Source organism: Corapipo altera, unplaced genomic scaffold (genome assembly GCF_003945725.1).
Source record: "Corapipo altera isolate COAL_440 unplaced genomic scaffold, ASM394572v1 268, whole genome shotgun sequence".
Taxonomy (NCBI): Eukaryota; Metazoa; Chordata; class Aves; order Passeriformes; family Pipridae; genus Corapipo; species Corapipo altera.
In genome coordinates, this window is record NW_020884901.1 from 6,091,367 (window position 1) to 6,119,205 (window position 27,839).

Sequence of the window (27,839 nt, forward strand, 5' to 3'; positions counted from 1 at the left end):
TTTCTCCTGGCAGTTCTGGCCACTCTTAGCTTTGCCCAGGCTCTTCCCAGCCTTGTCCAGGTTCAGCCTGGGCATGGTGCCCATATGGCTGTACATGTCCGATGACCGGGCGTAGGGGCCAGGGCTCTTGGGCATAGTGTTGAGGTCATCCTGGATGCTGTCGAAGGGCTCCTCCAGGAAGCCGTGGGGAGGAGGGAGATGTGGCCTCAGAGTCTCGGGACAGCTGGGGACCACGGAGGTGCGCCGGAAGGTGAAGGAACGGGGGATGCTGCTCAGGCTTCCAAACCCTTTGAACTTGAAAAACTCTGGCAAGGAGAGGGGAGAGACGAATGTGGGGTTACTGCCTGCATGGCATGATGGTGGGAGATCCTGCAATCCCTGGTCCTGGGTTGGGGTGGGCGTGGGGCACTGTACAGCCTGGTGTCACACTGTTACACCCAAATCTGCAGTCCCAGCCCAGCATGACATCCCTGTGGCCTGGGGATGTATGCTGCTCAGGGCGTCTCCGCTGGGCCCTGGCAAACCCTAGCAGGTTTCCCCACCGCAGTTGCAGGGGTGGAGGAGGAAGCACCCAGCCCTGGTGAACAGGCAGATCCAGAAATGATTTCAAATCCTTTCCTCCCGCCCTCTGCCTCCCAGGGCATTTTGGGCAGGGCTGTGCCCATCCCTGTGGCATCAGGGCAGCTCTGCAGGATGCGAGCATGAGACACACTACATCTCCCCAGGGGATGGGGGTCCTGGACATGTGTGACCTGCTCACATGCTCGTGGTGGGGCAGGAACCGGCCACAGGCACTGCCGGCTGCGGGCGGGAGAACAACCTCCCCACTTCCTCACCCGGCCCCTCGCAGCCTCCCTGCACCTCCAGCTGCCACCTGCAAGTGCTGAGCACGAACAAAAATATTTATAACTCATGCGGGTGGCTTTGCATTTCACACCTCGGGCCCATCTTGGCTCTTCGTGCTGCTGCGGTGCAGCCTCCGCCAGTGCCAGTGCCGGTGCTGGTGCCAGCACAAGGATAGCAGCACAAGGTGGGGTAAAGCAGGTTGTGACCACAGTGCCACAGAGCAGTGTTTCCCTGTCAGACCCTGGGTGCCTCTGGGGGTTTTGCAATGTTGGTGCTGCCCTGGGGCTCTGCAAAGCCTCTTCCCCTCCGGTCACTGCGGATTTGCCGGGGCAGGAAGCGGCTACAGAGGTGCTGAGCAAGGACCTGGGTGTCAGGGAGCTGCTCAGGCCTTAGGAATCCCACCTCCTGATGCCATCCATGGGCCCTGCAGGGCATCCCTGCAGCTGTGGCAGAAATCTTATGGCCACAAGGCAGTTAGAGGCAAAATTGCTTTGGGTTAAACATCCCCTCAGAGTGCAAGCATCCTCTGCTGCCTGCTGCTCCTGGGGCTGCTGTGGGGTGGCAAAGGCAGTGCTGGGGACTTTACCCATCTCCCCTCTCTCCACCACATAGGAAAATCCCAGCTGCAATGGGGCTGTGGGTTTTGCCAGTGGAGGGGTCCCAGGGGAGTGGAGGGACTGGCCCCCCTCTGGCGCCGGCATGGTGGCAGGAATGCAGAGAGCGCAGCAGAGGCCAGCTTCTATGCAGCTCAGCGCTGGGAATAGGGTGAAGGCCACTGCCCCGGGGCTCTGGGGGAAAGCTGAGGTCTGTGAGAAAGAGCAGAGCTCCCTCCCGGTGGGTACCGAGCACTTCCTCCCAGAGCAGCTGGTGGGAATCCCTTCCCAGGCTCCCACCCTGGCTCCTCCATGTCACCCCCATCCCTGTGCTGCAGGAGCACCCTGGGCTGAGGGTCCACCAAGCCCCCAGCACCAGCTTGTACCCCAACCATGCACCCTGAAGGATGTGATTTGGGGAGTGAAGAACCCCAAACCCTGTTGTGCATCCCTCTGGGTGCATCCTGGCCCAGCGCAGGGCTGGGCTGCAGCAGACTGGTCCCAATCCCAGCACTCAGCTCCAGAGCCAGTACCCAGGCTCTCCCCAGCCCTGGGGATGGAAATCCCCAAAGTCCCTCACCCCAATGAGTTTCCTAACAAATGCAGAGCCTACCTCAGCTCCAAACATCCCTGAGTGGGATGACCCAGGGAGCGTGTGAGCACATACTCAGTCTCAGACCCAAACTCAGACTCACACTCACAGATTCACACTCACACTCATGCATCCCTCCTCCCTGCCAGGCTGTCCAGGTGAGCTCCCCATCTCCCACCCTGTCCCATGGCCACTTACTGAACTTCTTGGAGGCCCCCCGTTTCTGGCCCTCGGCCATGGCTGCGCCGGTCAGAGGCCGCAGGGACCAAGAGGGACAAGTTTGTAACTGTGAAGCCCTTCCCTGCCCGCTCCTCCCTTCCTGCCCCCCCCCCCGCAGTCACTCATCGCTCGCTCGGCGTTTCCTCCCAGTGCTGTCATCTGCTCCCAGCCCTGCTGCTGTCCCTGCCTGCCCTCATGCTGTCCCCAAAGTCCCTGTGGCCACTCACACATGCCCGGCTGCTCGGGGGCCACGTCTGCGCCCTGGGTTGGGGGTGCCTGGCAGGTGTGAACACCCGAAAACCCTGGGTGCCAGCCACAGAGGAGGTGCCAGCCCTATGGAGGAGGGTGACAGCCTTAGGGAAAGGTGACAGTCCTATGGATGAGGGCGCCAGCTCTGTGGATGAAGGTGCTAGCCTTATGGATGGGAGTGACAGCCCTATGGATGAGGCTTCAGTCCTATGGATGAGGGTACCAGTCCTGTAGAGGAGGATGCCATCCCTATAGATGAGACTCCAGCCCTGTGGATGAGATGCCAGCCCTGCACACAGGACTCCACTGTGCACATCTGGGGCTCAGCCCCTGCAGGGTGAGAACCCCATGGCATCACTGCCAGTGGGCCATGCTGGAGCTGCGCTGTCATGCTGGGGGACCTTGGTGTGCCCCGTGGGAATGTCTCCATGCAAGGCAAGGTGGCCTGGCCTCAGCAGGGATCTGGTGTCCGTGTTGTCCCCCATTCCCGGGGAGCTGATTGTTCCCATGGACAGGACATCACCAGCCATCCCTGCTGGTGCTCTATCCTTGTCTCCCTGCACTCTCCATCTTGGGGATCAGTTTCAAACAGCCCCAGACAGAACCTCCAGTTCGTCCTGCACCTGAACACGGCATAGCCGGAGGGACTGTCCCCATCTGGGCACAGGGGCGGGAACTCAGGGTCCCCTGCCACCAGCCCCCCAGTGTTCTCCTGCCCTGGCCACGGCATCCCCATGCCACAGCATCAGGGTGCAGGAGCAGAAGTTCTGCTTAACCCCTGACGCGCTTAAGCACAAGCGGGGGGCACAAAAACACTCTTTCGGGCAACGCGGAGGGCGCGGGTGACACCGGGGACAACATGGCGGGCGCACCTGCGGACTACAACTCCCAGGATGCTCCGCGCGGCAGTGGGGTGGGTCACGTGGCGGAACGGGCGGGCTGTGGTGCTGTGGCAACGGCGCGACCGCCATGGCCAAGCAGTACGACATGGTCGAGTGCCCCTTCTGCGACGAGGTCTCCAAGTACGAGAAGCTCGCCAAGATCGGGCAGGGCACCTTTGGGTGAGTACCCCACCGGCCACGGCCCTCCCTGGCTCCCCCCCCCCGGCCTCAGGCCCGCAGCCCGGGCCCGGCTCCGCGGCCCGCCCGCGCCAGGCCCGGGTTCGCCCTGCTCGGGTGTCCCTTTCCTCGGTCACTCCTCTGGCTCCAGAGAACCACCCTGGCTCGTGAGACCTCTTTTTCCCACCCTGAGGCTCCGCTAACGCAGAGCAGAGCTTATCTTGGAGACAACTGGGGTGGGGACTTGTAACTTGGCTCAAAGTGTGCAACTTGTCTCGAAATTACAACTTTTTGCCCCAAATGTGGAACTTTTTACCCAAAATGTACATATTGGCTCAAAATGTGCTGCTTTACCCAAAATCCTTGTCAGGCTGCAGGAGCTCTTGGCTGTCTCTTGGCTCAGCCAGTCCTGGGGGCCACTGGCCTGAGGGGGATGTGGCTGGGTTGGGTGGTGGTTCAGCACAGAGCTCTCTGCCTGGTACTTCAGTCTCTTGTTTGGTTTTGTTCCTGGTCAGGAGTGCCTGGCTCCTTCCCTTTTTTTAACTCCTGCCGCTCAGGGATTTGTTTCTGTTTTTACAGGGAAGTTTTCAAAGCCAAACATCGTCAGACAGGCAAGAAAGTAGCACTGAAAAAGGTGTTGATGGAAAATGAGAAGGAGGGGGTAAGTGTGGGAGCATGGCTGGGCTGTGTTAGGGAAGGCCTGGACTGGGGGGTGAATCTCTAATCCCTGTGCTTTCTTTCCTAGTTTCCCATCACAGCCTTGCGAGAGATTAAAATCCTGCAGCTGCTCAAACACGAAAACGTGGTGAACCTCATAGAAATCTGCAGGACCAAAGGTACTTTGCAGCGTCTCTCTTGTGTTGCTGATGGCTTTTTTTCAGCCCTGCTGAGCAGGGTGGTGTCTTGTGTTGGGACTGGGGTCTAACTGAGCTTGTTGTTGCCTGTGATGGGGGATAACAGCTCACTTATATTGGAAAAGTGTTTCTCCACCTCCTCACTCCCACCTCATGCCGTGTTCCCCCACTGACGGGTGCTTGGCAGGCTCAGCACACCTGGCCTGGCTCTGTTTTCGGTGAAATTGCTTTAAAACATTCACTGGAGTTTATATATCATTCCCTTACGTGGATTTGTTCTGGAAAAATAGTTTGGAAAGTGACAGCTGATGTTACAGCCTGACCTTCCCTTGCCAGTCATGACAAATAAAAATGACACTGGCAGATCCCTGGTGATGGTGTTGTTTGAAAAGTCCAGTCACTGGACTGGTAGAAATCTCTGGCCTAGGACTGGGAAATTGAAGTTAGTCCAGAACTGTGTGGATTGTTGTCTGAACAGGAGTAAAAACACCAATGACAAGTTAATTTTTAATTCACTGTGTGATTAAATGAGCTGTGACGATTGGGCGTCTGGCACAGCAAAGGTAAATATTTTTGTGGACTTGTCAGTAGTTTGTGTTTCGTTTTTGTTTTGTTTGAATTCCAGTTTTCATCCAAATCTACCTTGACCTCAGTTTACAGTAAAGTAGAAAGGTTGCATTTACTGTTCTCAGATTTCAGACTTTTCTCTTTTCACCTTGGAAAGGTGCATTTGTGTCTGTATCTGTGTCAGGAACTGCAAACCCACTGCACTCTCCTGGCTGGAGAGGAGAGCACTGTGCTTCTCTGGGGACTGAGGTTTTCTGGTTGGAGCTGCTTATCAGCAGGTTTTGCTGATTACAGCTGATGAAAATCAGCCTTTCTTTTTAATAACATTCTGCATGTGTGCTCTAGGAACAAGATTGCAATCGAACAAATCGATTGCTTCATTTGAGGTTTCCTATAACAGACTTTACATTCCAGTTGGAGTTTTAAATTGGTTTGATCCAGAGTGGTCTGTTTTTGTGGATGCTGTTTGAGGTTGCAGAAAGCCTCACTTTCTAATGTGAGATTGGGCAGGTTTTCCCTGTTAGTGCACGTTTCCCAGGGCTGTCTGTGGGTGCCTCCTCTATCGCCGATGCCATCGGTGGTGGTGCTTGGCTGGCAGCCACAGCTCGCAGGGAGGAAACCCCACAGCCATTATTGTGCACAGAGCAGCATGAAATGAAGCTTTCAAATGTTTTCATGCCCTTTCCTTGCCTGTGCCAATCCTCATCTCCTGTTCTTGTGTTGCTGTTTTTGCTTAGTGCCTCTTTACAAAGGACCTGCAGGCTCTCTGGTTCTCTGCATTCCCATGCCCTGAGGTTCTGTCTAGCGAGTGTTGTATGAGCTGCAGGGTGGTGGGATGAGCTGTGACAGGGTTAAGGGTCCCGGGAGTTGGATCCTTGTGAGTCCCTTCCAGCTGTGGATATTCTGTGATTTATTCCATGCCCCTCACTGACAGTGCCTCCGTGTCTCTCCCACAGCCTCTCCATACAACCGCTGCAAGGGCAGCATCTACCTTGTGTTTGACTTCTGTGAGCATGACCTGGCCGGCCTCCTCAGCAACGCCCATGTCAAGTTCACGCTCTCAGAGATCAAGAAAGTTATGCAGATGCTGCTGAATGGACTTTACTATATCCACAGGAACAAGGTAATGGGCCACATCCGTGCTGTGCTCAGAGGTCACCCTGCTCTCTGTGGCTTTCCAAGTAGCAGATGTCTGAGCACAGGCTGGAGGGAAATCCTTGTATTTCACCTCTTCAGTCTGAGCATCCAGCTGGCAGCAGGCACCCAAGGAGGGCACTCTGATGCCTTAACCCTTCAATGTCTGTCCTTGTACAGATCTTGCACCGAGACATGAAAGCCGCGAACGTCCTGATCACGCGGGACGGAGTCCTGAAGCTGGCAGACTTTGGGCTGGCTCGAGCCTTCAGCCTGGCCAAGAACAGCCAGCCCAACCGCTACACCAACCGGGTGGTGACCCTGTGGTACCGGCCTCCCGAGCTGCTCCTAGGTAGGAGGTGGTGGGCTCTGCTGGCTTCTCATCCCTCCTCGTCCCTCTGGGAGACTAACTCGGCATCTCCGTTTAGGGGAGCGGGACTACGGTCCCCCCATTGACCTCTGGGGCGCAGGCTGCATCATGGCAGAGATGTGGACCCGCAGCCCCATCATGCAGGGCAACACGGAGCAGCACCAGCTCACCCTCATCAGCCAGCTCTGCGGATCCATCACGCCAGAGGTGAGGGCGGGAGCGGGGATGTGGTGTGGAGAGCAGGAGGAGTGTGAGCAGGGTGTGGGGCCAGGCGCTCCTGGGCTCTTCCCTGTCCTGTGTGCTGGCTGCTGTGTGCTCCCAGCAGCACTGGAAGGTGCCTGCAGCTAGTAGGGAGGCTGAGGAGTCTTCTAGGCTTCTGTGTTTGGGGGTTGTCTCTCAGACAAACACACTCAATTTCTGCTTAAAGAAGGGTGGGGGGTTTTTTTCTGTTGGTATTTTGCACTGGTCACCTTGAAAAGCCTCTTGAATTCTGGCTTGTGATTTGCGGTATCATCTCAGCCTTGGGGTGAGCGCTGGGCCCGGCCCTTTATCAGCTCCTCCTTTATCAGCAGCTCGTCCTGCCCTCTTGTGGGGAGCGAGCTGAGGGATCCCGGCCCGGGCGGGGATCTGTGGAATGTTGTGCCGGCAGCTGCAGAGTCCTGACCCTGCAGTCACATTCATTATGTGCATGCATTGAAGGTGCTTTCTTTGCCACCTACTGTGTTCTCTGCCAGATCAGGGTTGAGATAAATGCTAGTGATTGCAGCTTTGCTTTCTAAGGATAAAAGGTGCCACATCCGGGTGATTATGTAGCAATCAGTTTTGTCACCTTATCTTTCTGTCTGTGGTAGCCATGCTCTCTAGTAGTTGTTTTGTGGGAGAGCCAGAAATCCTGGAGCATCCTGCATGCTGTTTCCACACCAGAAGGCCCTGTCCTGACTTGTCCACGTGTCTCCAGGCGTTAGTGCACCCTTTCATGCCTCCTTGTTGCTGTGGGAACAAAGTCTGCTGGCTTGGAAGTTTATAAAATAGAGTTGTTATTTCAGACCTTACCCTGGTTTGCCTGAGGGTGTTTGAATAAAAAATGGCTTGTGCTTTTGATAATTATTTCTTGTCAACCCCCTTTCCTGCCCCTTCCCAGGTGTGGCCCAACGTGGATAAGTACGAGCTGTACGAGAAGCTGGACCTGCCCAAGGGGCAGAAGCGGAAGGTGAAGGACCGGCTCAAGGCCTACGTCAAGGACCCCTATGCCCTCGACCTCATCGACAAGCTGCTGGTGCTGGACCCTGCCCAGCGCATCGACAGCGACGACGCGCTGAACCACGACTTCTTCTGGTCGGACCCCATGCCCTCGGACCTCAAAAACATGCTGTCCACCCACAACCAGTCCATGTTCGAGTACCTGGCCCCGCCGCGCAGGAGGGGTGGGCACATGCCCCAGCAGCCGGCGAACCAAGGCAGGAACCCGACGGCCACCAACCAGACTGAGTTTGACAGGGTGTTTTGACACCCAGCAAGGCCCTGGCTGGGCTTCTCTGGGATGTCCCAGCGAGGTCTTCTTGTCTAGGAAAGGACTTTTTTCAAGGTGGAGTGACTGATGGCGTTGGCAGAGCACAGCCATCTCCTCTCAGCCACCGTGGAGCTGCGTGACTGAGGAGGTGGCACCTGTGAGCTCCACGGTGTTTCCCTGCAGTTTTGCCTCAGAACCTGTGTTCCCCACCCTCTGCAACTGTCTGTATTGGTTACATTAAACTTGCAGATCAATTGTCATGGACCTGGTGATGGAAAAAGTCTCTGTCCATGCTGGGGCTCTTGGCAAATGGTACTGGGACCAGCAGGACTGGGATTAGGTGCCCTAGACTAAACTGGGCCCTGCTTGGAGATGTCTCAGCTTTCTTGATTGGTTGTAGCTCCTGCATGGAGTATCTTTTGAGCACTGAAGCGTTGATGTAGGATGAGGCAGGTGCTTCTGAGTCATCAGAGGTGTCCTGGGGAAGGCAATTGCTCTAGACAGCATGACTTGCTCTCACTGCAGGCTGGGATCTAGCCTGGAAAGGAGCTTACTTGGAAAACCAGGGGGGTGGCTGGCAGAGCTGAGTGCTCCATATAGCCTGGATTTGCAGTGGGAATCATTGATCTCTGTAGCAGCATGTGGCATCCATGCTTTCTTCATTGCAAAACACAATCAGGAGTCCTGGGGGACACACCCACCCTGATTCCCTGCAGCTCTACCTGGGCAGGAGTTGGGATGGGGGAGGGAGTTGTGAGTGCTGGCCTGGCCTGAGGCAAGACCTGCCATCCCACTGGAATTGCCTGTGCACACACTGATCAGCCGTGCACACCTTATGCCAGAGCTTGGTTGCTTCCAACTCATCCAGAGCCAGTGCTCCTCCACAGCTGCTCCCTGCAGTGTCTCCCATGGCTGGAGCTGTAGCTGGGCACCTTCTTGCTGAGCCCCAGGGATCCCTAGACTAAATGTGTGTGATGTGCCATGAGTTACAACATTTGGCACTTGTTAACTTGTCTGTTAATGACCATTGGCAAAAGCCACGTGGGTAGCATAAGGTCTCAGGATAAAAAGTGTGGATAATAGAAGACTTGTACAAGGTAACTCCGTCTTGGCTCTGGGCTCTGAAACAGTGTCTGGTTGGGGGGGATTTGTTTCTTTGGAAAGACAAGTTGGTTACAAGCAATAAGCCAGTTAATTTCTGTAGTTGTGGATAAACACTGTCCTGTCCCAAACAGCTGGTTTGAAGCTCGTGTTGCTCTGCTGCCCATCAGGAGACAGCAGCGGGAGTGCTGCACGACAGCCCCTGTTACTGCCGAGGGCAGATGCAGGGTCGGACACCCTGAAACCCCCGCCCTGCCCCTGCGGTACTGGGAGGGGGGTCAGCGCAGGCAGCGCTGCAGCGGATTAACTGGCACTGCCGGGAGCAGCCCGGGGGCTCCGCTGGCCCCGGGCGAGGGCTGCGGGGGTCCGGGGATCCCTGTGCCCCGGGCTGGGCGTGCGGGCTGCAGGGCCACATCCCTGTGCTGGCGGGCTAAGCGACCTCGCGTGGCGTTGCGTCTGGTGCTGCATCCCCGTCCCCGTCCTCCCCTGTCCCGAGGGGACGGCCGGGACCCCCCTCCCGAGGTGGTCGCGGAGGGGGCGCCGCCCCGCTGCCCTTCGCAAAGATGGCTCCTCCCCCGCCCCGTCCCTTGCCCTGACGTGGCGTTCGCTGCCCGGCTCAAAGATGGCGGGGGGGGGGCGGGGCGGGCCCCCCCCCCCCCCCCCCCCCCCACCCTCCGCCGGCGGCGCGCGCGGGCGCGGGGATGGTGGCGCGGGGCTTGCGCGCGCTGCGCGTGGCGCTGCGGGCCGGGGGGCGCCGCTTCGGCACGCGCCCCGCGCGCGCCCCCGCCACGGACTACCAGGTACCACCGCCGGGAGCGCGCACGGGGGGCGGGGGGGGGGCGGGCCACAGGGACCCGGACAGCGATCCGGCTCCGGTACCGCGCGCGGCGGCCGAGACCCGATTCCCCCCACCCCCTGCCCCGTCCCGCACCCTCTGCCATGTCCCGCAACCCCGGGCCGCGTGTCCCCGCTTTCCGCTCGGGGCACCCCGCAAACCGCCGCGCCCCGTGACAGCGGCGGGTGACCCCGGCCTGCAGCGGGAGCCGCTCCGGCAGTTGCGGTGTGTCCCGGTGCCACGCGGCCGCTCCAGGCGTCGTGGGCACGATGGCGGTCCCCCGGCGTGCCCCCCCGGGCGGGCGGGAGCGGTCCTGCCCCGCGCTCCCTGGAGCTGGAAGCGCCGCCGGTGCCAGGTGCCGCTGTGTGACGGGCCAAGGTCCAGCTGCCTGGGTGGGGTGTCCCCACGCTGGGGACATGTGCTGGGCCCGCGCCAGGCCCCCGGTGCAGTGCCAGCCGCACGTCCCGAACCAGCGGGTTTGGTGGACTCCTGTCCCACGTGCGCCGTGCAGGTGCTTCGATAGCGCGGCTGCTTCGTTAGTGCCGCTCGTTAAACAGCGGGTGTGCACTGGAGCGCTGCCCGCTCCCGACGGCGACCTTGTCCCACTGAGCAGCAGCGGGTGCCGGGCGCTGACCTGCCCTGTGCCCCCACCGCAGGGCCAAGGGGCGCCTGGGGAGGGATGGGTAACCCCTGCTCATAAGTAGCCCGTCCCCGTGACCGGCCCTGGCGCTGCCGGCTCGGCCCCGCGGCGCCATGGCAGAGATGCTGCCGGTGTGGGTGGCCACGGGCACCACTGAGGGGACCGAGCCCAATGGGGTGGGTTAGGGTGTGGTGGGCTTGGGGCCGGCAGGGTGGGTGGTGGTGGGCACCATCCTGACCACCACAGGGGTCTTTCCAGGATGCAGTCCGGATGCTCAACACCCTGCAGACCAACGCCAGCGACCTGGAGCAGGTGAAGCGGGAGCGCGGCGACCCCCAGGCCCAGCTGGAAGCCATGCAAGGCTTTTTGGAGAGGAGCGGGCTGAAGGTGAATGGGGGATCCCCGTCCCTGTCCCCCTGTCCTGTCAGCGGTGACACCGTGCTCGGCACTGGCAGCTGCAGGGTTCTCACAGGGTGGTTGAACTCTTACAGGTCGAGGACCTGGATCGACTGAACATCATACACGTCACGGGGACGAAGGGCAAGGTGAGGCGTGTGGGTGGTGCTGCGGGGGACTGGAGGCATGAGGGGGAGCTGCTGGCTCTGTGGCTCCACTTGCCCCTGCCCAGGCACAGGGGGCTTTAACACCACCATCTCCTCAGGGCTCAGCCTGCGCCTTCACTGAGTGCATCCTCCGTAACTACGGGCTGAAGACAGGCTTTTACAGGTGGGCAGGGGGGTCGGGAGGGTTTTGGGGGGCCGGTAGTGCTGTGCCTGACCATTCCCCCTGCTCTGCACCCCCTCCCCAGCTCCCCTCACCTGGTGCAGGTGCGCGAGCGGATCCGCATCAATGGGCAGCCCATCAGCAAGGACCTCTTCAACAAGTACTTCTGGCTGGTCTACAACCGCCTGGAGGAGACCAAGGTGGGGGCAGCAGGGCTTATGGGGGTGGTTCCTCCCTTGGGTCCCCCCTCCTGGGGCTCTGTGCCCCCACTCTGGTTGGGGATGCCCCATGCTGTCCCCTCACGCCCGCTCTGCCTGGCAGGACCCAGTGCACGCCAGCATGCCAGCGTATTTCCGCTTCCTCACCGTCATGGCCTTCCATGTCTTCCTGCAGGAGAAGGTAAGTGGTGGTAGTGGTGGTGGTGACCTCCAGCTTGTGATGGGTTGGGGACATCAGGGAGGGGGGAACATAGGATTCAGCCCCCACTTGGGGCAGAACTTGCATGGGTCAGGCTGCTGTGACTGTAACCAGGGGATGCTGTGCCAGGTGAATGGTTCCCCAGCAAATGGGAGGTGTGTTCGGGTGTGGTTTTGGAAGGGATGGTGACAGGGACCTGACCCCACCCACATCCTAGAATCCATGGGGACTCATGGTGCTGGTGGCCCTGTGATGGCTCCAGTGTCCCCGTGTCCCCAGGTGGATCTGGCAGTGGTGGAGGTTGGCATTGGTGGCGCCTATGACTGCACTAACATCATCAGGTAGGAGCTGGTGTGGCTGAGCCTGTTCCCCAGGGCTGCCAGGCTGTGGTGTCCCCACTGTACTGGGGACAGTGGGGACAGTGCTGTGCTGCATCCCCAGGGCACCGGTGGTGTGTGGGGTCTCCTCCCTGGGCATCGACCACACCAGCATCCTGGGAGACACCATGGAGAAGATTGCCTGGCAGAAGGGGGGCATTTTTAAGGTAGGGAGACCAGGTCATCTCTCCTCGTGGTTTTGGGGTGTGCTCCCCTGTGACTCTGAGCTCCCGTGTGTCCCTGAGCATCCCCATCCTTCACAGCCCGGCGTGCCGGCGTTCACTGTGGCGCAGCCGGAGCGGCCGCTGGCGGTGCTGAGGGAGCGAGCCCAGGAGCGGAAGGTGAGCTGGTGGCGGGGGTGTGGATTTGGCGGTACCCCAAGGCGGGGGGCTCAGCCTTCTCTCCCTGCAGTGTCCCCTCTACCTGTGCCCAGAGCTGGATGAGTTCGAGGAGGGCTGCCGGGCGCTGCAGCTGGGGCTGGCGGGTGCCCACCAGCGCTCCAACGCCGCCCTGGCCCTGCAGCTGGCACGGATGTGGCTGCAGCGCCGCGGCTGCCAGGGTAAGGCAGGGGGATGGGGATGGGGGCCAGGCCCCACCGTGGCCCCCACGGTCTCAGTGGAGTGCCTGTCCCCCCAGGTCTTGGGGAGCTGAAGGAAGTGCCACCAAGCACTGAGCTGGTGGGGAGGCCGGTGCCATTGGCACCTGCCTTTCGCCCCACCGATGCCATGATCCAAGGTACAGTATGGCCACACCAGGAATTCCCCTTGCTGTGTCACAGGGGACATGGCAGGGCCATGCTGAACCCCAACTAGTGCCACCTGCCCTGGAGGGCACAGTCTACCCCACACTGGATCCCCATGGGGGTACTGGTGCTGGGGAGGGTGTGGGGGTCCCAGCCATGCCCTGTGTCCCCCCAGGCCTGCGGGACACAGAGTGGCTGGGCCGGACCCAGGTGCTGTCCCACGGCCCTGTGACGTGGTACCTGGATGGAGCTCACACCACCAGCAGCATCCAGGCCTGTGTCCGCTGGTTCCACCAGGCTGCCCTCAACCAGGACAAGCTCCATGAGTAAGAAGGGGACACGAGGGGGGACACATGCCTGGGGGGCATGGTGATGATGCTGGGGCATGGACCACCTGCCCTCTCTCCCTGCAGTGGCTCCGAGGTGCGTGTGCTGCTCTTCAATGCCACGGGGGACCGGGACACGGCGGCGCTGCTCAAGCTGCTGCTGGTGAGGTTTGGGGGAGCAGAGGGGGGTCTCTGTGCCCAGATGCCTGGGCTCTCTGCCTGTCCTGGGGCCTGCTTTGGTGTGGGAACAGGGAGCTACGAGGTGGAGCTGGCCCCCTGTCTTGTCTGTCCATCTGTCCACTCTGCTGTCCCTGGGTGTATCCCACCTCAGCTCCCCTCGCAGGGCTCTCACAGTCCTGGGTGTGGGGAAGGGACTTGGATCACCACACCCTGGCCCCTGTAACCACGCTGGTGTGGGACTGGTCCCAGTGGAAGTCCCATGGGTGGGTCCTGAGGGTTCCTGCAGCGGTGACGCCCCCTCTTCCCCCAGCCCTGTCACTTTGACTACGCTGTCTTCTGCCCCAACTTCACGGAGGTGTCAGTGGCCAGCAACGCGGGTGAGTGCTGGGGAGCCGGGGTCTCCCCCGGCCCCCCCCCTCCAAGTCCTGACCTCCTCCCTGGCCCCCCCCAAATCCCTGACCCCTATCCCCATCCCTCCCAGACCAGCAAAACTTCAACGTGACACTGGAGAACGCCCTGACCCGCTGCCTGGAAAACCAGCGGACGTGGACCCGGCTGATGGAGGAGAAGGGGGGGCAAGACCCCTGGCTCCCAACTCCCCTGCGGGTGGGGGGGCTGCTGGAGCCAGCCCCTGCCCGAGGCTCCCTGCTCCTCGTGCCCCCAGCCCCGCGACCCCTCAACTCCACAGCCCTTGTGTTCCCATGCCTGGCCCAGGCGCTGCAGTGGGTGGCACAGGGCCGGGACCCCCATCTGGCAGCCCCTGCCGCCTCGGGGGCTCACCCCCACCCTGCTGCCAGCAGCGGGGCCGTGCTACTGCGGGAGGCAGCTGCTGTCCGTGTCCTGGTCACCGGCAGTCTGCACTTGGTGGGGGGGGCCCTGCGGCTGCTTGACCCTGCCCTCTCCCAGTAACTGGATGGACTGGGCTTTGCACTTGGTTTTACTTGAAGCAGCAGTTGTGCCCCCGATGATGCTCGGAGGCATCTGGGAGGGCACATGGACCCCCTCGCCCCACCCTGGCTCAGCCATTTTCACCCCAGTGCCTTTTGCCTGTGCCCTCCCGGGGACACTGCCCATGTGTGGGATGCTCCTGGCCCACATTCCCCTCTTGGTGAGACTGATTGGGGGTCCCCTGGATCTGAGGGGGCTGCCCCAGGCTGTGCTGGGGTCCCAGTGCCCAGGGGGTGGTTGGGGCGGCAGTAGGTGGGAGCCTCAAACTGTGGCGAGGCTCAGCATCAGGGCAAGACTAATTTAACATAGGGGAGATTTTTATTATTATTAATAACAGTTTGTAACTTGTATGGGGAGCTGGGGGGGGTGTGGTGGGTTCTGCCCATCTCCCTGTGGGAGGGCAGCAGCCTTGCACACTCCTGTCTGAATAAACCTCTTGCTGCTCCCAGTGGTGCCTGTTGCCTTCTTGGGGGGATGCAGGAGGGGCACAGGTCACCCCAAGTGCTGGGGCATGTCCTGGGGGCACCCACTTCTTCCCCCCCCATTTGATGGGGAGCCTTGGGGGAGGCTTTGGCAGTAGCTGCTCCTTCTGCCTCCCCCCTGCAGCGGGGGACCCCAGGGGGGTTGCAGGGTGCACCCCCCCGGTGTGGGCTGCCCTCGGGGGGCCAAAGCATTCACTGAATGAGTAACGGAGACCCCCTCTGGGCTCGGCCTGAGATTTGGGGCAAAAAATCAGCTTAATGGCACCGGGGTGGGTCCCCAAGTCCGTTGGCCAGGGGCTGTGCAGGCTTGGGGGGGCCCGGGGGCGTCAGGCCATGCTGCTGGTGGAGCAGGGGGTGCTCTGGGTGCTGCCGATGCTGTGGTTGGTGCTGCTGCTCTCCGAGGCTGGTGCCGTGCTGGAAACCGGCTGCAGTTTGGAGATGGGACCTGGCTCACACCGCCCGCCATGGAGCCGGGGGGAAACACCAAGGGGAAACCACACTCAGGGCAAGTGGTGGCGGTCTTGGCTTGTCCCCACAGGACCTTACAACCCTCATGCACAAACCCTGGTGGGTCACTCCCCAACTGGCCCCTGAGCCCCTGGGATGGAGATGAGCATGGGGGACCATGGTGGCACCAGGAGCTGGAGGGAGGGCAGGTGGCAGAGGGGACCCCAGGGTAGTAGGAGGGACCCCGGGGAGCTGTGGACACCTGGAGCAGGGTTATTATATGGCATTACCAGGTGGGCTGTACAGATGAGGGTAACGGAGCAGCCTGGTCCCTGGCTCACCTGGGGGTCTTGACCAGAGGGAAAAATGGGCAACCCAGTAAAGGACATGTGTGTGGTCCCCCCATCCCACCATGGGGTCCCCAGGGGTGGTGGATACTCACGGGTGCGCGAGTAGATGCACCAGAGCCCAGCAGTGAGGAGCGCCCCGATGAGGAAGGCACCAAAGGTGATGCCCAGGACAGCAGCCAGTCCCAGCCCACGGCCTGTGGGAGGACAAGGCTGTCAGCACCTTCCCACTCCCATTCCCACCTTGGCCCCTTCCCTGCCCCAAACTCACTGTTGGGTGGCCGCCAGGTATCCTTCACTGTCACCTCCAGGACCTTCTCAAAGTTGGTGTTGTTCTGCAGAGGTGGAGGTTGGGGTGAGAGGTGAGGGGGAGATCTGCACACCCCAGCTACAGGACAGGGCTGGGAGCCTTGAGGCTCTTTGAGAACCAGTAAATGCTGCTCCTGGATGGGCTCCATCACCCAATGGTGTGGGACAAACCTGCCGGGCTGGGACTGGTGTGGTGGCATTTCGGGGGGGGGGGGTTACACTGACCTGCAAGCCGGCCTTGCACTTGAGGGTGGCGGAGAAGGGGATGCGTCCGCCCTCGGGAACAGCATAGGTGAAGCGGAAGCGCCAGATCTTCCTCCCGTGGCTGCTGGGGGGACCCTCCAGCACGGCCACCCCCACGTCATGTGCCTCCCCACCCTGCACCAGCAGCACTGGCTCTCGCCCCGGTGCCACCAGCCAGCAGTCCTTCAGCTGCAGGTCGGCCGGGTGGTCATCCCACATCATGGATGCCTGTCGTGGGTAGAGTGGAGTAGGGGTGCATCATCAGTCAGGGTCACTGGCCCAGGGGCAGTTAGACTCCCCCAGCCTGGGCACTGGGACGGCAGCAGTACCTGCAGAAAAGCCTCCTTGTTGACCTCCAGTTCCGTCTGTGGCACCTCGAAGGCAGCGGTGGGGAAGAGGCGCAGGAAGAGCTCCCGTGGGATCTCGCACTGGAAGGCCACCTGCAAGAGGGGACAGTGCTGAGGCCAATCCTGGCACGCAGCACACCCAGCACCCAGACAGCAGTGGCATCAGTGCCCTTCTCCCGCCCTCGGGCACGCTGGGAAATCCGGCTCTTACCCGTATGTCCTGGAGTTCTGTGCCCTTGGACAGCTTGATGAGGAGCTGCGAGAAGGGCAGGAAGGTTGGGTCAGCCAAGTGATCCTCACTGCCAGGGTGTATTGTCCCACTTGGATGGGATGGGATGGCATGGGAGGGTCCCACCATGGGATAGGATGGGATGAGATGAGATAAGATGAGATGGGATGAGATAGTCCCACCATGGGATGGGATGGAACAGAATGGAGTGGGAGCCCCACCCACACCCCCCTGCCATCTCATGGATGTTTCCAGCCATGCAAAAGCAAGGAGGTCCTCATGGAGAAGCCCCACCAGTCATCACTGAAGCCTTCATGGGGCATCAGTGGGGCTGGGGGCAGCACCCCCAGCTGGGCCCTCCTCACCTCATTGTTGGCATAGCCCCTGCCCCCCAGCAAGGTGCCACAGTGGCTGAGGGGGCTTTTCAACATGAAGTGGGTGGCATTTTTCTCTGCCTGGCAGTTGATGTCCCTCAGTGTGATGTCCTTGATGTCCAAGTCCTTGATGACCTGGGGAAAAAACACACGGTGGTCACCCACTGGCTGGGGACAGCCCCGTGCCACTCATCCTGAGGAAAGTGTATTGTTGGTGGACATTGGGACCTCCCCCCTCCTTCCCTGTCACCTTCAGGTGGGACTTGATGATGGTGATCTCCATGGTTTCATCTGTGCACGTCCAGGGCTTGAGCAGGAGCAGCAGCTGGTGGGGCTGCAATTCAGGAGTGGGGGTCAGGCGGGTCATGGGGGTGATCGTCTCAGTCACCTTCTTGGCCGCCTCTGCAGGACAGGGAGATGGGGTGCTGAGTGGGGGTGGTGGCACTCCCCACCCCACCCAGCCCTGGGGCTCTGGGGGCCTCACTGTTCTCCTGGATCTCCATGCTGATGCGGGTGGTGGCGGGGATGGCGGAGTAGGAGGCGATGGTGCTGTAGTTCTTCTCGAAGGCTTTAGCGATGAGGTCCTGCTCCGTGTCAGGCAGGAGCTCCCCAGGCAACAGCGTCGGAAAGATGGTCATGATCTTGTAGTTCCCAGAGGCCTGCAGTGGGAAGGGGGGCAGAACAGAAGGGCTAAATGGGGATGGGACAGCTTCTGGGTTTGTCCTCGTTAGGAAGGGTTGCAGGAGGGGGGCTGCCATCTCCCCATGTCTAATGTCCCCAGGTGCCCTCCTGCCACCCTGCCCATGCCACTGGCATCTCCTGGGTCCCTGTCAGACCTGTTGGTGGGGGTCATGGGGGAACACATGTCCCAGTCAGCCTACCATGACCTGGATGTTGCACTTCTTGAAGGAGAGAGACCAGGTCAAGTTGGCCTTGCTCTGCAGGATGAGGATCTGGTTGCTGACGTGATTCTCGGGACAGCTGAGGGACAGGTTCACTTCTGTGATCAGGGAGCTGCAAAAACATGAGAGCCCCCTCTCAGCATCAGCATTCCACACCAAGGGGTCCCATATCCAACTTGAGATGTGGGGCTCTGCCTCTGAAACACCCCAACATCTTCCCAAGCATCTCCAAGCATATCCCACCCCCGGGGTCCCATTGCTGGCACTGCGGTACCTGGGCTCTGGCTGCAGATGGATGATGTGAGCAGCCCTGGTGCTCTGGGTGTCCCCATGTGAGCAGCTCTTCACCCCGTGGAAGAAGACCTCAGTCTCAAGGTGCAGCATGGCATTGAAGTGGTTCTGGGGGATGCAGTTTGGGGGGCTGCTGGCATCTGTGTAGACGGGGGGATCAACAAAGCCAAATCAGGCTCAGTGGGCGGGGAGATGCTCAGGGCCATCAGTCCCCACAGCATCTCGGGGGGGTTGTCAGCCTTCCCGAGCAGGAATATCACTCCAGACCCCCAGTGCCAGACCCTCAGGGCCAGACCCCAGCCCCACACACCTTCTCCCAGGTGGAGCTGGACCCAGCGGGGATCCCGCAGCTCGCTGTAGGATGTGATGCCCCCGTAGGTAGACTGAGCCCAGTTCAGCAGCTCCTCCTCGCTAGAGGCCATGGGTGGCTCTGCAGTGGTCCCTGAGATGAGGTGGGCATCCTGTGGGCCGAGAGGCAGCCTGAGCCAAGGTGGGGGGCAAGGCTCATCCCTCCCTGGTGTAGGCTGGCATGGGGAAAGCGAGGAAAACCTTTCCCCCCAGAGTGAAGGATGCAAGTGTGAAACTAAACCAGGCGAGCATCCCTGGAGCCTGAGCTGGGGGTCGCCCTGGATGAGTGGGGGTTTTCAGGGACATGGGTTGGGAGTGGCAAGAGCGGCCAGCGGCACGCAGAGAGTTCGGCCCACTTTATTATTAGCCACAAACAAAGCAGGAGGTTTATTTTGCTAACAAAGCGCCCGACCCCGGCTCAGCTCACTGGAGCCAAACCCCATCCCTGACCTTCCTCTCACCGGCCAGAGGAAACGGGAGCTTTTTCCAGCCCTGTGCGTCATTCCCTGCCTGGCCAGCCCTGTGCTCGGTGCCGGGAGTGGTCGGGAGTGGCCAGGAGCGTCCCCTCCTCCCTGGGGCACCACAAGCATCATGTCTGGGGATGGGAGGGGCACAAATGTCCCTTAAACATCTCCATGGGTGGCCCCAGCCCTGCTGCCCCCTGGGATTGCTCCTGGTGTGGGGCTGTGGCACTCACGGTGTGGATGAGCAGGTGTGGGCACCGGGAGGTGATGTTGGCAAAGCAGCGGGCGCAGAGGAGGACGAGCACCGGTGACCGGCTGCAGGCATCGGCTCCTGGTGTGACGGACACTGTCAGCAGGACAGTAGGGGCCTGTGGGGAAGAGGAGAATGTCACCACTGCAGCCACCAAGCCCCAACTGCTGTCACCCCCCTGGCTGCCCCTGGAGCCAGAGGCAGCTGGGAGAGACTTTGGATAGGAGGCAGCTGTGGCTGGGTTCGGGGGCTGGTGGGGGGATGTAGGGATGCCACATGGATGTGTACCCACACTGGGGGGGAAAAACACCCCCTGGCTTCCCTAAGCAAGGGACCAGAGTATCCCTACCTCGAGGATGATGGTATCCCCACGCTGGGGTCCAGGGATCCTTGAGTCAGAGACTGACTAATCTCTGCACTGGGCATGAGGGTGCCCACTGTGGACTGGGCTGTCCCCACACTAGAGAGTGGCATGTCACCACACTGGGGACTGGGACTTTCCTATACCAGCAACCAGAGTATCCTCATACTGGGGACTGGTATGTCCCCACATCAAGGACTGGGGTGTCCCAACACTGGGGCCAGGGAATCTCCACTCTGGGCACTGGAGCACCCCCACTGTAGGTACCGGGGTGTCTCCCACTAAAGACTAGAGAATCCCCACCATGGGCACCATGATATCCCCCCAGAAGGTTTCCCAGCCCTATCCCAGCACTGTGCAGCCACTCCAGGCTCAGGAGCAGCCACACTGGTGTGCAGGGATGCCGGGGGCACAGTGCTGGCACACATCATTCCCTGTGGCTAGCACTGCCTGGTGGCCTCCAGCCGGAAATCCGGATGGGGAAGTCGAAACATCAGGCGCTAAGTTTGGCAACTGCCTCCCGAATCACGGCTCGCAAAGTGCTGAGCCAGGCAGCGGGCAGGGAAAACCAGCTGGGGACCAGCCGGGTGTAGGCAGCTGCCGGTGCCGGGCACAGGGATGACGGGATGAAGCCTTGGGCATCCCGACCTGGCCATAGCCCCGTGGGTGGCCGGGGACCCCGGGTGGCCCCGGGCGCTGGGGAGGAGCCGGCGGCTGTTTTTCCTGCCGCGTGTTTTGTGGCGCTCCATTGTTTGGCTGCGCGAGTGGCGGGAGCCTCGTCGCTCCCGCCGCCGCCTTTCGGGTTATTTTTTTCCTTTTTCTTCTCTTTTTTTTTTTTTCATCGTAGGGATCTGCTTATAGAAAGCGGCTTCCAGTAATTCTTCTATAAGTGGAGCCGCGTCCGTGCCCGACTCCCCCCGCCCGCCGCAGGGCTCGGTGCCTCAGCCGTGACATCAGTGCGTGTCCCCTGCCGCCGCTGGTGACAACCCCGGGGCAGCCCCGGCCCTGGCACCTATCCAGGATGCCAGGGCCAGGTCACACGGGGCTGGGGCAGAGGGGCTCTTGCAAAACCCACCCTCCCCAGCGCCTCCTGGCCTGGCTCCCACCCCCGCCCTGAAAAGCAGAACTGGGAGAACTGGGAGGTGGCGGGGGCGGGGGGGAGTGTGGCGCCGGGCAGCCCAGGGCTGGGCCAAAATCGGGTGCTGGGTTTGTGGGGCCCCAGCCAGAGTGAGGGGAGCTGGACTGTGCTGCAGAGCCACTGTGCAAACCCACGTGCTGGTGCAAACCCACCCAACAACGCCAGTCAGTACCAGCACCAGCCCTGCCACTACTCTGCAGCAATCCTTGCCAAAAGGTACCCACAAAGGGATTATTGCCCCCTGGCATGGCCATGCCAACACTAGCAGATAGTTTGGGTGCTTTAAAGTGATGTGCCTCCTTGATCTCTCCTTTCTCCTTCCATTCCTTTATCCCTGCCTCCATCCCTTCTTCGATCTCTATCCCTCCATCCCTTCCTCCTTTCCACCCCACCTTCCTTTCCACCTTCCATTCCTCCCTTCTTCCTCAGTGTGGTCAACATGGCTCTGCCAAGCTCCTGAGCCAAAACCAGGCCACCTCCCCAGGGAAATAGGGTGTCCTGGGATGTCCAACACAAGGACATCTGCCCCAGGAGCATGGATTGCTAGAGAATTTGCCTCTGAAGTCTTTAAAATCCCGTTGGGGGCAGAGATGCCCATGGCTGTGCTGGGAGGGGAAGCCTGGTAGAAGGCACCATGGAAGAGGTTAATCCAGGTCCTCTCACTGTTCCTTACTTAGAGGAAAGTTTTGACAGCTGGGACACCCTGCCTGTGAGGACAGTGACAGGGTGACAATGCTGTGGTGACAGTGTGAAGTGACAGTGAAAGGTGATGGTGCCGGGGCGACGCACCGAGACCCCTCTCGCTCACCTTGGACCACTTGACGCTGAGGACGTGGACTTCATGGTCAGTGCCCAGGGAGCCACTGCTGACACAGCCCCGCGGCACCGTGCTGGTGGTGTAGGAGAGGGCGATGGGCGACTCCCCCGTCACTGGTTGCAGGTCACAGCCCTCGGCTCTCCCGGGGTCTGGGCGGAAAACAAGAGACCGTCAGTCCCCGCCGCACGGATGTGGGGTGACAGCACATCGGGGAACACGATGCGGGAGGGGGCTGAGTGGCCGCGCCAGCCCCGGCGCTGCCCCCGCGCCCCTGACCCCCGGTCCGGCGTCACCACGGCCCCACGGCCAGCACAGCACCCCCGGGACCATCTGCTACGTGTCTGCTCAGGGCCCGTCCGCCCCCCGCCGGCCCCCTCCGCAATCACGTTAATGACTCTTGGATCCGGGCTGGAAAAATCTGCTGTCCCTGCTCGGCACTGCCGTGTGCCAAAACTCGCACCCGGCCGCCCCGAGCGCTGGGGCGGTGGCGGAAGCCCCCCCGCGTTCACCCCCCGCTGCAGGAAAGTGGGAAGCGCAGGTATGGAAATGGCTGTGAAGCTCATCCTCCGCGGGCGCCGAGGCGTGAGCTTTGCCCCATCCCGAAGCTGCCGGCGGTGCGCGAGCGAGCGGGGCCGGGCCGGCGGCTGCCAAGGGAAATCCTGAGTGCAAACAGCCATTTGAAGGCCTGATCCTGTAAATCCCCACGTGCCTCGGCTGTTTCCTCTGCCCCAGGCAGCCCTGCTGCGACCAGGCTGTTCTCGAGCTGGCCCCTGAGGACCTGCCTGCACCCCCGGGGGCTCAAAGGGGGCTGGGCAGTATGGAGCCCTGTGGCCACAGCTGGGGGCTTCCCCTGGGATAACAGTGCCTGAGGCACTGTGTTTTCTTTGGAAGAGGCCACTGAGCAACATCCCTTCTTGCCCCATTCTTTCCCATCCCTGGTGGCTCCAGCCACCATACTGGGACATCACTGGACCCCACTCCAGGGCCTCCCAGCCACCCCCACAGGGACTGGGGCTAAAGGGTGTGATGTTCCAGGTCGCTGAGGTTTTGAGATGCGACACCCAGCAAAGGACCGCTCATACCATGTCGTGCCCATCACGGTGTCCCTAGGCCACATCTCGCCACCAGGGTGACCCGACCATGGTGGCAGGGTCACGGCACAGACCCCTGCGGTGACGCTGCCATGGGCCCACTCATTGTCCGGCGCTTCCTCCCCCCAGCGTGGCGGCCGCGCGGCCGGCAGCATCGGGAGGAAGATAAACAGCTGCTTATCTGGGCGCCACAGGCTGTGTCCCTCTTCCCTTCCACTCCTGCCCTGACAGCGCTGGGCACGGCCGTGCGGCCCCAGCGTGCTGGGCAGAGGACGGGGCAGCTCGTCACACCTCCTGCAGCATCCTGCCGGGAGGTCAGGCAGGGCCAGGGGTCGCGGCTGGGCTCGCCCCTGGCACGGGGCAGGGATGCCAGCGGAGGGGGATGCGGGGCAGTGGTGCCAGTCGGGCACTGTCTGTCCCTGGGGAAGGCAGCGGGCTCCAGCATTATGTCAGGATCAGATAAGGGGGCTCAGCTGGGCCGCCGGGGCGATCAGATAAGGGTACTGTTATTTTTGTACTCCAGGAAAGGGAAAAAAAAATTTATAAGAAAGAAAGAAAGAAAATCCACTTTATGTTTTTCCAGCCGCCTGCCCTCTCCCTTGCTTCGGCACAGCTGAGACCAGGCAGCAGGAATAGTCCCACTGTGTCTCCCTTGGAGCTGGGGGCACAATTCCTGGGTTTTTGGTAGATGAAAGGCTCTGGGCAGAGAGCAATGCTGGGGTGTGGGGTGCAGGGCAGGGTTGGAACTGGTGGCGCAGGATGCCCATGGGATAGGCAGCGCCACTTTGGCATCCCTGCATCCGGCTGTGTCGCCTCGGCACTTGTGTAACGATCTGACCCAGGTGACCCCGTCAGGAACGGGGATGGACCCTGCCCTGCAAACTTGAGAGGGAGTTGTCATCCTCCGAGCCACTGCTGGCTGTTGGACCACACAGAGGTGGCATCAGGGCTCAGGGGTGGACGGGACCAGGCTTCGGGTCTGACGCAAGCCACATCATAACTGCCAATCTAAGTCAGCTGGGTGCCGAGAAGCCTCTCCCCAGGGGTGGGAAGGGATGACTCAGCACCGTGTTCACTCCATGGGGAGCGGTGCTGGTCCCTGCTGAAGGGCACAAAGTCCCCCACCTCTGGAAGCCTGCTGTGTCTGTGCCCACAGCACTGCACCCGCTGTGGGCACCTCAGTCCCATGGCACAGGTCCACTGTGGGCATTCCCAGCCCCATGGGTCCCTGTGAGGGAGAGGCAGCAACTGGACAGGATATGGTGAGTGGCACAGGTAGGCAGGACAGGGACAATGTCAGAGCTATGCAGGACACGGACCACATAGCACAGCTATGCAAGATGGGGACCCTACAGCACAGCTACGTAGGAGAGGGACAATATGGCACAGTCACATAGAATGGGGTCCATATAGCACAGCTGCATAGGTTAGAGGTGGTATGGTCATAGGAGATGGTCTATATGGCAGAGTGACACAGGACAGGGACCATACAGGCACAGATACATATGACAGGGACGATACAGCTCCATTACATAAGACAGAGACTGTACGGCACAGCTGTATCGGCTGGGGACCATAGAGCACAGTCAGGACAAGGACTGCACCACTCAGCTACGTGGGACAGGGACAGTGTACAATAGCTGTGTAGGATAGGGACTGTACAGCACAGCTACATAGGATGGGGACCATAGGGACAGACACTCAGGATGGGGACCATATGGACTCAGCCCACATAGCACAGATGTGCTAGGGTATGTATGGCACAGCCGTATGGGATGGAGACTGCAGGGGACAAATACAAAGGACATGGACTGTATGGCACAGAAATGACACTGCACAGCTGTGTAGGATGGGGACCAGACAGCACAGCTATGTGGTATAGGGACTATACATCATAGACAGTGAGGACAAAGCCTCTGTGGCACAATGACATAGGATGCAGAGCACACAGCACAGCTATAGGATGAGGACTGAACCCACAGCTACAGAGGACAGGGACCTTATTGCACATCTACGTAGCGTGGGGAACCACATGGCACAGCTACAGAGAGCACAGACCTTATCACACATATAAACATGACAGGGACTCTATGGCACAGCTATAGGATGGGGACTGAGCCTCACAGCTACACAGGACTTACTGTACATCTACTAGGATGGGGACCATAATAGCACAGCTATGGGGGACACGGTCCACATGGCACAGCCTCACCAGACAGGGACTGTCTTATATCACAGGGTTGTGAAATAAGAGTGGGCATCGAGCCTGGCAGTGGGGCCACCCACGAGCGCTGGCCCCCGAGGTGGCTGGGAGGGACTGACCCAGCCAGGACACGCAGTGCCGCTGGCCCCGGCCCCTCTGGGCAGCCGCTGCCTTCCCAGCTCCCTTCCCCTCTGCCAGCAGGCCATGTCCCCAGGAACCCAGCTCCCTGCCCTCCATCAGCTCCGATGTCCCTGGGCATGACCCCCTTGAAATTCCTCCTGTAGCTTTGAAGGGACCTCGGGGTGGCCCAACTGCTCTGGAGGCAGCCAAACCTCCATCTCCTTTTCCACGTCCCATGCTAATTTTTACCCATTCCTCCCCTCCAGCTCCATCCCCATATACCATGCAGGGCTTTACAGGGTTTTTCCCGTTTTTTGCTCCCAGGTCTTCGTCAACACCTCCACACCCCATGGTGGTGGGAGGCCACCAAAACCACTCCAGACCCCCCGGGTGCCATTGCCTTGACCAGGGCTCGGCAACAGCGTCTTCAACACTTTCTGCGCCCTGGTGACGCAGCCGGGATTTTGGGGGGTCCCAGGGAGTGGCCGGGCTGTGCTGTGTGTGTTCCCGGAGCTCGGGGTGGGTTTATCCCTCACCACCCTCGGGGCTGCCCCCAAAATCCTTCTCTCCCGGCGGTTTTTGGGGGTGACACTGTGCGGGCACAGACGGGACCCCTTTGGCCACCGACCCAGAGTCGCCGCTTTCCCGTCGCGGGGGTCCAGTCCCGCGGTCCCATCGCGACGGTCCCATCCCGGGGGTGCCGTCCCGCGGTGCCCCCCATCCCCACTCACCCGGGCGGCCGAGCAGCGCCAGGAGCAGCGGCAGGAGCGGGGCGGCGCGGGGGCCCATGTCCGCCTGCGGCCGCTCCCCGGGAGCCAGCGCGGAGTGCGGGCGGCGGCAGCGGCAGGAAACCGACTCCCTTCGGAGGAGGGTCCGCGGCGGAGGAAATGCCGCTGGCGGCGCTGGGGCCGGGCCGGCGGCGGGGCGGGGGGGGGCGGAGAGGACGGACCCCCCTCCCCCGGAGGCGCCGTGCCTCAGTTTCCCCCCAGCGCTCTGCGGGGCTGCGCCTCAGGAGGGGCGCGCTGGGAGCGCCCCGAGCAGGGAGAGGGCGCTGGTACCCGGGGTGGGTGTCCCCAGGGACACCCAGGGCTGGCACTGGTGGGGGGGGGTGGGTGGGACACAGGAGTTCTGGTGAGGTCCAACCCTCCTAAATTACATCCAGTGATGGGGATGGGAGGGCTACGCCAGGCAATGGGGAAAGGGACAGGGACATCCCAAGTGACAGGGATGGGAACTGCCCCCGACATTCAGCTCCCACTGCTCCCAGCCAGCACCCCAGTGGGGTCACCATGTCTCAGGCCAGTGGCTGTCCCATGGCCCTGGACACCCACTCTGGGGCCATGGGGCAGGTGGAGGCCCCCCAGCACCGCTGAGTGCCTTGCCTGCACCCTTGACCAGGCCACAGCCAGGGCTGCCCGAACACTCCTGCCTGGCAGAGTTTGGGGTTTGGGATCGGGAGGTCCTTTGGGACAGGGGTGTCTGGGCAAGGGGGTCAAAGCCGAGCACCGCCAAGGTGGGAACCATGGGGTGTTTGGGGACACCCAGGGACCCCCTTCTGCACCCCTACCCCATTCCTTCTGCATGTGCCAGTGGCTGCTGGCCAAGGAGAGAGCCCTCACACAGCTATCAGTGGGGCTGGGACGCCCGTGCCGGGGGTAGGCACAGATCCCCGGGGGTACTTTCCATCCTGACCCACGGTTCACGGGCATGGGGACAGAATGGGGACCTGCCAGGGAAACCAGCGACGCCTGTCCCCACAGCCGTGATGTCCCCGGAGATGTCGGTGACCCGGGGTGAGCAGAGCCATCTCCCATGACAGAGCACTGCCATCTCCTGGGGACCGCGGGGACGGGTGCTTACCCGGGGATGAGGACAGCGATGGGGACTGGGACCAGGCACAGTGTCCCCTGGCCCTCCTGCACCCCTCTCTCTGTGGTGACACCGCAGGTTAATGGGCAAGAGACCCTCGGTGATGGACATTGGAATGGTGGCAATTGCAGGGTGACAGAAGGGGGTGGCTGTGACTGTGGGGTGGCCAAATGTGCAGCCCCCTGAACCCCATTCAACCCAGCACCTTCTCCCCTCACGGCTTATGGGTTGGCTCTGGCCTTTCCAGACAGAAGAAAAGCATCTAAACCCCAACCCCAAACACCCAGAGGCCGTACTGGGGAGAAAGGCAGGGCCTCCATCCCAGCCCCACTGCTCTGTTCACCACCTGGGGAAACTGAGGCACACTCACAGTACACCCAAAGAAGGATGGGGGAGGCATGTGAGAGACGGGCCACCCCACTCCCCAGCTTTAGGCCACGGTGTCCCAAACCACCCAACCCCCCTGATCCCTCGTCCCCACCGGCACGAGGCAAACACCCGCCGGCCCTGGCCCTGGATCGCTGTCCTGGCAGCGTCCCAGCCCCGGCCGGATGGCTGCATCCTTCCTGCCCGCCTGCCTCCCCACAGTGCCCCGGCTCTGCCGGTGGCTCATCGCCCCCCGGGCACAGGGCTGACGTCGGAGCCTGGCGGGTTTGGGTTTTTCGTCTTGGGGAGTTTTGTTTTTTCCCCGCTCGCTTCCTTTCTCCACTCTGGCTCCGTGGCCTCGTGGCCTTGGCTGACCCCAGCGCTGCTGCCCCTCCCAACCCCCAGCCCCCTGGCTCTGTGCCCAGCTCCCAGCAGCCCAAAAGTAAGTGGTGGGGGGCCCCGTTGGGGTTGCGGCTCTGCTGCCTCCTGCCCTCACTGTGCTGGGTAAATCCTGGCCCCAATCCCCACCGCAGTCCCTGTGCTGTGGCATCGTGCTGGGG

General features: G+C 61.2%; 3 protein-coding genes across 8 annotated transcripts; 2 read left to right on the forward strand and 1 right to left on the reverse strand.

Annotated features, from left to right (window-relative positions):
• Positions 1–3,420: 3,420 nt before the first annotated feature.
• CDK9 (cyclin dependent kinase 9) lies at positions 3,421–8,256 on the forward strand. The gene is made up of 7 exons (XM_027649898.1): positions 3,421–3,560; positions 4,137–4,218; positions 4,303–4,393; positions 5,935–6,101; positions 6,293–6,464; positions 6,541–6,689; positions 7,624–8,256. The coding sequence occupies exons 1-7, from the start codon at positions 3,469–3,471 to the stop codon at positions 7,987–7,989; spliced, it is 1,119 nt and encodes a 372-aa protein (XP_027505699.1). The 5' UTR covers positions 3,421–3,468; the 3' UTR covers positions 7,990–8,256.
• A 1,585-nt stretch (positions 8,257–9,841) lies between these two features.
• Positions 9,842–14,729, forward strand: FPGS (folylpolyglutamate synthase). Of its 6 annotated transcripts, none has more exons than XM_027649895.1 (15): positions 9,842–9,893; positions 10,827–10,955; positions 11,060–11,113; positions 11,230–11,294; positions 11,377–11,491; positions 11,613–11,690; positions 11,988–12,049; positions 12,150–12,252; positions 12,349–12,426; positions 12,497–12,644; positions 12,722–12,820; positions 13,003–13,153; positions 13,241–13,316; positions 13,644–13,710; positions 13,815–14,729. In XM_027649895.1, the coding sequence occupies exons 2-15, from the start codon at positions 10,839–10,841 to the stop codon at positions 14,240–14,242; spliced, it is 1,641 nt and encodes a 546-aa protein (XP_027505696.1). In that variant the 5' UTR covers positions 9,842–9,893; positions 10,827–10,838; the 3' UTR covers positions 14,243–14,729. The 6 variants fall into 6 exon arrangements, with proteins under 6 accessions (XP_027505696.1, XP_027505697.1, XP_027505698.1 ...); XM_027649896.1 differs by lacking the exon at positions 9,842–9,893 and adding an exon at positions 9,947–9,968; XM_027649897.1 differs by lacking the exon at positions 9,842–9,893 and adding an exon at positions 10,132–10,153.
• Positions 14,581–25,872, reverse strand: ENG (endoglin). Its single transcript, XM_027649891.1, has 15 exons — positions 25,776–25,872; positions 21,622–21,779; positions 19,298–19,432; positions 18,563–18,713; positions 18,236–18,392; positions 17,941–18,073; positions 17,544–17,718; positions 17,310–17,461; positions 17,051–17,194; positions 16,668–16,712; positions 16,439–16,549; positions 16,092–16,337; positions 15,829–15,892; positions 15,653–15,754; positions 14,581–15,208 (listed from the first exon to the last, which is right to left on the reverse strand). The coding sequence occupies exons 1-15, from the start codon at positions 25,831–25,833 to the stop codon at positions 15,090–15,092; spliced, it is 1,950 nt and encodes a 649-aa protein (XP_027505692.1). The 5' UTR covers positions 25,834–25,872; the 3' UTR covers positions 14,581–15,089.
• Between the last annotated feature and the right edge of the window lie 1,967 nt (positions 25,873–27,839).

Excerpts from the sequence above, each read along its gene's own strand:
- FPGS (XM_027649893.1), top strand. The coding sequence starts at position 10,682 with ATGGCAGAGATGCTGCCGGTGTGGGTGGCCACGGGCACCACTGAGGGG. Across the intron at positions 12,253-12,348 it reads AGAAGGGGGGCATTTTTAAG|CCCGGCGTGCCGGCGTTCAC; the intron begins GTAGGGAGACCA and ends CATCCTTCACAG. Across the intron at positions 12,821-13,002 it reads CACCGATGCCATGATCCAAG|GCCTGCGGGACACAGAGTGG; the intron begins GTACAGTATGGC and ends GTGTCCCCCCAG.
- ENG (XM_027649891.1), bottom strand. The coding sequence starts at position 25,833 with ATGGGCCCCCGCGCCGCCCCGCTCCTGCCGCTGCTCCTGGCGCTGCTC. Across the intron at positions 18,074-18,235 it reads CATCTGCAGCCAGAGCCCAG|CTCCCTGATCACAGAAGTGA; the intron begins GTACCGCAGTGC and ends ATGTTTTTGCAG. Across the intron at positions 15,209-15,652 it reads GTGCATCTACTCGCGCACCC|GTCCCATCTCCAAACTGCAG; the intron begins GTGAGTATCCAC and ends GGTGTGAGCCAG.
- CDK9 (XM_027649898.1), top strand. The coding sequence starts at position 3,469 with ATGGCCAAGCAGTACGACATGGTCGAGTGCCCCTTCTGCGACGAGGTC. Across the intron at positions 3,561-4,136 it reads ATCGGGCAGGGCACCTTTGG|GGAAGTTTTCAAAGCCAAAC; the intron begins GTGAGTACCCCA and ends CTGTTTTTACAG. Across the intron at positions 4,394-5,934 it reads AGAAATCTGCAGGACCAAAG|CCTCTCCATACAACCGCTGC; the intron begins GTACTTTGCAGC and ends TCTCTCCCACAG.